Raw genomic sequence first — 7,959 nt, 5'->3', positions numbered from 1 at the left:
CCGTCTGTATTTTCCTTTTACAAATCTATACAGTCTGTATAGGTCTGTCCTGTGGGGCCTGTACTGTCTAAAGCTCCTTTCACAAACTTACAACAAAGTAGACTGCTGTACTTGTCTATAGTTGGTTGTACAAACGTATACTCGGGGAAAAAAACTTTCATCATTTATGAAAATAAAAGGAAAGGTTATTATGTTTGCTTCCTCCAGTTCTCCAGTGCTGGGCTCAGCAGTCCAGGCACAGCATATAAAAAGCCTGATGTGTTAAATAATCTTGGGATGTTTTTATGTCTGACTTAATCAGCCAAACAGATACATTCTTTCAGGTTAGGGTTAGGGTTAGGGTTAAACTAAAAAAAAAAACAGGACATACATTCTAATTTTCTAAGAAAAACATGGGTTTCCTCCAGGAAAACTGACATTTATGATTAGAATGATACATTTTATTATTATTAATTTCCATATATTTTTATTAATTTACATCATTTTTGTGACAATTATAATTGTCATAGGTAGGCCATGAATTCAACGTTTGTACCGTTTTCAATGAAAGTTGTTTGTGGTGTTAGGATGCCGCCTACCGGTCGTTGCAGGTAACTCAAAGTATTACGCAAATAGCTGCATATCCTCGTTGTTTCACAAGTGAAAGACGATATATTTGACTGGCGTGGCTCGCTTTATGTTTTCCGTGAATTCTCTAGGATGTGCTTAAGCCCTTCTAACACGAATTTCCTTGTCATCAATTACCGAAAGACAGAGGGCTGTCTCCATCTGAGTGAGGCCTTGATGAAAATACATCTGTATGCATTCATCAATTTTCTGATTCTGCACCATGCAAGTTGTTATCTCGAGATGACGTGTCCAATAGACTGCTGCGCAGTGCGAGTGAGAGGGCCGTTCACACTGTGCGGTTCACTTCAACTGATGTTTCAATGTAGCCTACAGCGGGTCAGCACCTTCATCACAACTTCAGATCTCTATGGGGCAAAGATAGACCTGTTCACAAAATCATGCACAAATGTAACATGCTTGTACGTCTTAGAGATTCGTTATTTCGGGTAGTTTTCATCTGGCATTAACAGGGCCACGAAGAACTGCCAAACGATCTCTACAATCTGCACGGAAAGAAAAACAAACGTGTAACTAGTCTTTCTGATTTATTTAAATGAAAACAATAAAAAACTATTAATAAGTAATATACCGGTAGTAATATTGTAATCGCTGTTTCAGTTTAGAGGATTTTACACTCCAAGCCAGTAGGCGGCCGTAAAGCACTAGTTCATTCGTATACCAACTATGAAAAACACAAGATAACAAGAAGCAACGCGTGCTTAGTTCCGTGGATGGCGGCGAAAAGGGTCAAAATAAAGTTGGGTTTCATTCATCCTTTACATTTTTTTTTCAGGATACAGCTCCACTGGTGGAATTAAAGAGAAGCAAATACTCTCTGACTTTGAAACCTTTGCCTCCATATCAGTTAGGAAGGCATTGGGGAGGGCACTGTACATGCCCCTGTACATACAAAAGTGATTCAGAAACTGAATCATAAATAAGATTATTGCCTTGAAGGTTTACACATTCAATGAATGTATTGTACCTGCTACACCTACAGTTTGTTAAATGAGCATTTTTTCCCTTCATTTTTCATCCTTGTATAATTTAAAACTAATAAATAAGTTTATACTTTTATTTTGAAAAGAATTACGAATGGCGGCCATATTGAAATTGTCGTTGTTGTCGCGGGACTACATACTGCTCGCGCGCTTAGCTATTGTTGTGCATAGTTATATATATATATTTTAATGGCAGTGTGTCTGTTACAACAACAGCACCTAAATATGACACACGTATTTCAATGAAGCCTCTGTTTTTAATACAGTTGTGCATTTGGGATTTTTGGTGACTATAAGTTGTAGGAACATCATCTTTAGGTAGTCAAATTTAGCACCTAGCTAGTGCTCAGCTGCTGCTTAGACCGGTTAGCTTGGTAGTAGGCGTTTACTAGTGCTGCAAAAGCATCCTTTTTGAATTGAAATGACCTCCGCCTCCACGAAGGTAAGCCATACTAAGTCAATTCTGCCGAGAAAGATCCTTAAACGTCTCCTAATGTTAGGATTATGAGTGGGATACATTCACTGTCACTGTTTGTAGCTAACTTTATAAAGAGACGATACATTCATATATGTCATCTATAGAGCACAACTAAGTTTTCAAACGAAATTTGAAGATACCTGAGAATATGTGTACTATGTGAAATATGAGTACACTTACTTTATCTTTACACCTATCGAAGGCCATGAATGCAAAACGTTGGTTTAAACGTGTGTTCAAATACGTATGCACTTACAAGTGACTGGAGATTTAAGTTAGCCAATTCCCTCTGTTGATGTGTAAGTTCCACAATTCTCAATATGTATTTACATACGTGTATGTATGTTTGTTTCTGCCATTTTAGGTGGGAGAGATCTTCTCTGCAGCAGGTGCTGCCTTTACCAAACTGGGTGAACTGACAATGCAGTTACATCCAGTGGCTGATACCAGTTCGACAGGGTGAGTTGTTCTTTATACTGAAAGACAAGTTGAAAGTTTCATCTGCCATACACAGATTTGATTCAGAATTGAATAAATAAAGTGAATCATGCAGTTTTCTCTCAGCTCTGATTGGTTGTCACAAAAAAACATTGCCATTAAGTAGTGTATGTTTTCGTAAAAGTTTATGCTGAATATGTGTAAAGGTTAAGGGTATTGTACCACCCAGATTTAGCAGTATATAGATGGCTTTGAGAGGTTTTGAATTAAGTATCCTCAAATACTAATTCGTTTTTTCATTCACATGTATTTGAACTCTCTCTGCGTGTATAAAGTGTGTTTTTGTGTGAAACTAGTAGTGATTGATAATATGCAAAACACAGGGCTCAGGTCAAGACCTCAGTCAAGAGGAAGCTGTATGAAAACAGTGGTGCACCTCTGCACTCTGACTCCCAGAAGAAGAGTGCAAAGAAGCCTGTTTTGGCTGCTGCAGTTTCACCCGCGGTCATAACTGTGCCAACCTCTCAAGTTGTCCTGACAACGGGAGTTCGGAGATCCTCCCCTGCTCCTTCCTCCATGAAGAAGCAGAAGACTGCAGGTAAGCATCCACAGATGGGTGTATATGAACCAACACTGGTCTTCTTACTGAACTGACTTTAGAACGGTTGATTCAAGTCATTTTATGTAATGGTTTTTGAATCAAATGAATTTGCTACAAAACATATATCAGGAGTCATTGCTTGCAATATTCTGAGTGATGTTAAATCACTTGTTACCCCTTTTTTAGCAAATGTAATTAAAATAAACCCCTGTAACTATAGAGACGGAGCAAAATGTGTCATACTCTGAAAACCACGCTTACTGGAGGGGAAGACATTTAATCACTCTCCATCGACTTGACTTGTATTGCGGGAAGATGTCTGCTTGTCACATTTGTCTGATAACAACGAACTGAAACATGTCTAAAAGCTGCGATGTGACAGGATGCACTGTCACCTCCAAGCGTAATCAGAAGTCTGCTAGCCTGCCAGATAGCTAGCACTAAATCTCCTTAGAGGCTCCGTTTTTCTGTTCGGCAGCTTATAAAAACTTAGTTCTGAGTTTACCTCGTTGGTATTGCACCCCCTCACACAGCAGCTTTTAGCCATGTTTCAGTTTTTTGTAAGGAGATAAAAGTGACAAGGAGGCACCTTCAGCGCAATACAAAATCAATATAGAGTGATTCAATGTCTTCAATCCGCTCTGTAGCAGTAGCAGGCAGGTATCTGTTCAATCACTTCACAAGATCAATCTTGAAACCTACATTTTTCATGGCTCTGTTCTGTCTTCTAATGAGTAGTCTTTTTTTCTCACACTATTAGTCAGCTAACCAAAAATGGATTGACCTTCGTCGTCACTACTATGGCTTAATGTTAAAATGTACAATGTATTTGTTGAAGTAGTATATACTATTACAATATTCTCTACCATTAACAGTGTTTCATTATTATTTGTGGTTCTTTTATCTATCTGTGATAGAGGTCACTCTAAGCGCGTTGAATGACTTGGATGTCAACTGTGACCTGGTAGACATAGAAGGCCTTGGGGAAGGCTCTTCCAAGAAACTTAATTTTGATCAGGGTAAGATTTGTTTCTATTTCATATGTGGGCAATAAGAACTAGTTTGACTCTGGGTGTATCTCCGTCCAATGGTGGGGTGAAAGCCTGTTTCATCAGTACATGTAGTTTTCATTGGTGGGCTCCAGAGCACCCGAAGGTGATGGACTGTCTACATGGACAAGGCTGTCTTTCAGAGAATGTAGAATGAGTTCTCATGTGGTGATTATGTACACAATGTCTAATGTATGGCTGTGCTACAACTGTTTACCGTCATAATCTGAGGCGTTGTGGGACATATTTAGTGATTTAAACATGTTTGCTTCAGGCCAGAGCAGTAAGGAACTGAAAGGGACTTTCTCTTCAGTCCAGAGTATGTCCATTATCAGTGTTACATTACATTTACATTTACATTTAGTCATTTAGCAGACGCTTTTATCCAAAGCAACTTACATATGTGCGACTTACAATGTATACACATTTTACATTTACACTGATGGCACACTGCACATCAGGAGCAATTAGGGGTTCAGTGTCTTGCTCAAGGACGCTTTCGACAGGGAATCGAACTAGCAACCTTCTGTTTACTAAACGACTTCTCTACCTACTGTACCACTGCCGCCCCCCCCCCCAGTGTTCACATTGTGAGGTGCACCTAGCAGGGATCCAGCTTTTATGAAAGTGAAAGTGATATGGCTGTTTTTAACAGAACAACCTGCACTTTAAAACACTTATAATATTGTGTTTATTCAGAGTGTTAGGAGTAGCCTAGTCTCACAGGGCTTTATGAGTCATCCAGATCTTGGTATCGGATCGTTGTTAAAGTCGAAAGCTGGATTCTTTCCTATAACTTGCTTACACCTTGAACAAAAGCTCCACTCATCATTGCTATTTTTTGTTTGAATGTACAGTGCTATTTTGAGGGATTTGTTTGGAATATTTCTAATGTATGAAACCTTCTAATTGCATCAACCCACAACCAAATTCCAATGTTGTCGTCTCAAGACATATTGTAATCTGGCTCTGCAACACTAGGTGTTGCCTAGTACTGTTTCACTGCATGTACAGAGGTATTTTTAACATCATGTGAAGTTACAGTATGCAAGCCCTTTTTTTGCATTAGCCAGATATCCCCCCCCCCCTCCCCCCCCCCCTCTATAATGCCTAGAAGCTTTTTGCTGTTAGAATGCTCATGAATGTCAAACAGGAGAGTGTTGCCTTGGGGACACTGCATGTCCTATATATCCTTTTTTCACACACCTATGTACTGTTGTGGTTTTTTGCAGATAGCCTCAACCTTGACTCCAACCTGATCATGAATTCTCCTGATCTTCCCCTGCTGTCTCGTTGAACCCTCTCACTGTACCGGTCCAGATGGTTGTCCTGTCTGTCTGCACCCAGCAAACACAGATGTCCTCCACACACCGGGCCTCTGTCTTATTTCAGCGCTCTCTGGGCCTACGTCATTGTGGGCAACCGTCATACCAAAACTGTTGGTTGGTATGTTGCCACATTTGCAATGAAATTATTTTTGTAAAATGAAGTAGAATGGACCGTAAAAAGGTGTTTCATTTTAAACTGGAGAACATCTTTGTGGTTTATATGTAAGATGCCCCTTGGCATTTTCCCTTTTATGGATCAGACAGCAAGATTAGCTTTTGGGTCTTGGGTTTGGCCTGTTTTGAAGTCATGGGTCATGTTAGATATCTAGCTGTCTGTGAAGGGGTTAGGTAAACTACTATTTGTCATTAGTGAATGCTATGGATGTTATATATATTTTTAATCGTGACAGTTGCTATAATCATTGTACCACCCACACAAAATGTTTGTAAAGCTGTGTTAATATTTGTATTCAGCCTTAAGGACACTGGTATTTTGAATTACCACTGTTCTTAAAGGGCAGTGAAAAAGGGGCATTGAAATAAATGTTAATTTACCACTGTAGTCCAAGTTTTTATACTTTTTTTACTGAGATTTTTTTATCGTTTGCTTCTAAAAGTACTGTTCCTCTGAACAACAGAATAAAACTGAGATGTTCTACAATAAGTTCAACATGACGCATCCAATTCAAACCATGGGCATTTTGGCTTTCTATAAAGCATGCTATTTGTTCATGAATGACTTCAACGTTGAAAACTCTGCATGTGTCTGACAGGAGCAGTTCATACTGGCAACCTAGATCAAGGGCAGTTACCAATATAAATGTACTGCGAAGGTCAAATAATGTAAAGAGAAATTAATAAACATTGAAACATGTGAAAGTATACAAAGCTTTGAAAATAAAAATGTAAAAGTTAAGCTGCTAAGAAGCTCGCGTTGGACACTGAACCTACACAAACAAACACAAGACGAGCTCAGCATTAAAGATTGTCGAGTCCTACACTATAAGTAGATCAGCTAACGTTTGCAGTGTTTCTAGTCTTTGCCAATTATAAACCAGCTCGTATGAATTTTTGATACTGTCAGTGTTGGCTAGATGCATGGCTGGCTATGTACACTGGAGATAGAGTTACTTCTTTTGATACTGTCAGTGTTGTCTAGATGCATGGCTGGCTATGTACACTGGAGTTAGAGTTACTTCTTTTGATACTGTCAGTGTTGTCTAGATGCATGGCTGGCTATGTACACTGGAGTTAGACTTACTTCTTCCCAGGGCCAGACGATGATGACTTATTGCTCAATTTAACAGAAAATGTATAAATAATTTCACATCTATTTTGGAGTAGTAGTCTACTGTTCTTCCTTGTTGCAGCCTGAATCAGATCTCAGTTATGAAGTGGCCTCACCAGTGTCAAGTGAAGCTGGTCAGGTGCCGCTGGTGCGAGGGGCGGAGAGGATGAGTTATAGAGAGAGGAGCGGAGAGAAGGGAGGAGGAGAGAGACGGGAGGAGGTGAAGAGCGTGCAGGTCCTGGTGGCACAAGAGGCAGAGGATCTACAGGAAGAGCAACAGTGTTTTCTGCCTTTCAGAACGCAAAGGGCAAGATCAAGCGTAAGCCTGAATGATGGAGTTGAGGTAGGTGGTTGCAGACCAAGTAGTCCCTCTGTATGGGGTCAAGGGTCACCAGTGGAGATTAATGAGCAGCGGGGTGTCATGTGCCCTCAGACTGATAAAACAATGACCACCCCAGTGCATGCTGGGGCCCTCATGAACAGCCACCTCCAGTGCATGCTGGGGGCCCTCAAGAACTGCATAGCATTGGATTGCAAATTAGGAAATTAAGGAGGTAAGCTAAGTCAAAAGACAATTGGTCAACTTTCCTGTAGCCTTACTAGTGAGACAGACAGGGAAATATGAAATATGAACCCATAAAACTCAAAAGGATTTTTAGAGTAGTTAAACTGTGTAAAAGTGTTCACACCATATCCAGGTATTAACATAAATGTAAAAGCAATGTATCCAATCATGTAGTGGGTAAAATTGGTGTATATGAACAAGAGATTGTGTTGTGTGCCTGATTTATATTTGATCAAATATAATATTTGTCAACACCCCAGGAATCCGGAGTTATCTTTTTAAAAATGTTTTATATGCTTTATACCAAGTCAAATACTGAGCCAGTATCTGCCTCATCCATTCAGTGTTGCATACACATTAAATCAAATATCAGAATATCAGAATATGATCTCCTGCCATATATTGAAATATGTAGACTCACTATTTGGCTGGAATATGACCAGATCTGTGGCATTCAATCACTCCTTGTCATTGATGCATACATGGTGGAATATGGTGTGCAGGTATAACACTGGGTGATATTTTTACTTTGATATTGAACTGATATGAGTTATATACGCAGCATATCAAAAGTATGAATTGTTAGATAATGATGTGCAATG

The 7,959-nt window shown here is 39.5% G+C and overlaps 1 protein-coding gene across 1 annotated transcript; it reads left to right on the top strand.

The window, feature by feature from the left end:
- The first annotated feature begins 1,725 nt into the window (after positions 1-1,725).
- On the top strand, positions 1,726-6,066 carry zgc:92664 (uncharacterized protein LOC436695 homolog). Its single transcript, XM_012822144.3, has 5 exons — positions 1,726-2,052; positions 2,453-2,547; positions 2,910-3,124; positions 4,045-4,146; positions 5,409-6,066. Exons 1-5 carry the CDS (start codon positions 2,032-2,034, stop codon positions 5,471-5,473), a joined length of 498 nt encoding a protein of 165 aa, XP_012677598.2. The 5' UTR covers positions 1,726-2,031; the 3' UTR covers positions 5,474-6,066.
- Positions 6,067-7,959: the final 1,893 nt, after the last annotated feature.

Source organism: Clupea harengus, chromosome 18 (assembly GCF_900700415.2).
Source record: "Clupea harengus chromosome 18, Ch_v2.0.2, whole genome shotgun sequence".
Classification (NCBI taxonomy): domain Eukaryota; kingdom Metazoa; phylum Chordata; class Actinopteri; order Clupeiformes; family Clupeidae; genus Clupea; species Clupea harengus.
The sequence above is the reverse complement of the archived record's forward strand: the minus strand, read 5'-3'. Positions and strand labels throughout refer to the sequence as shown.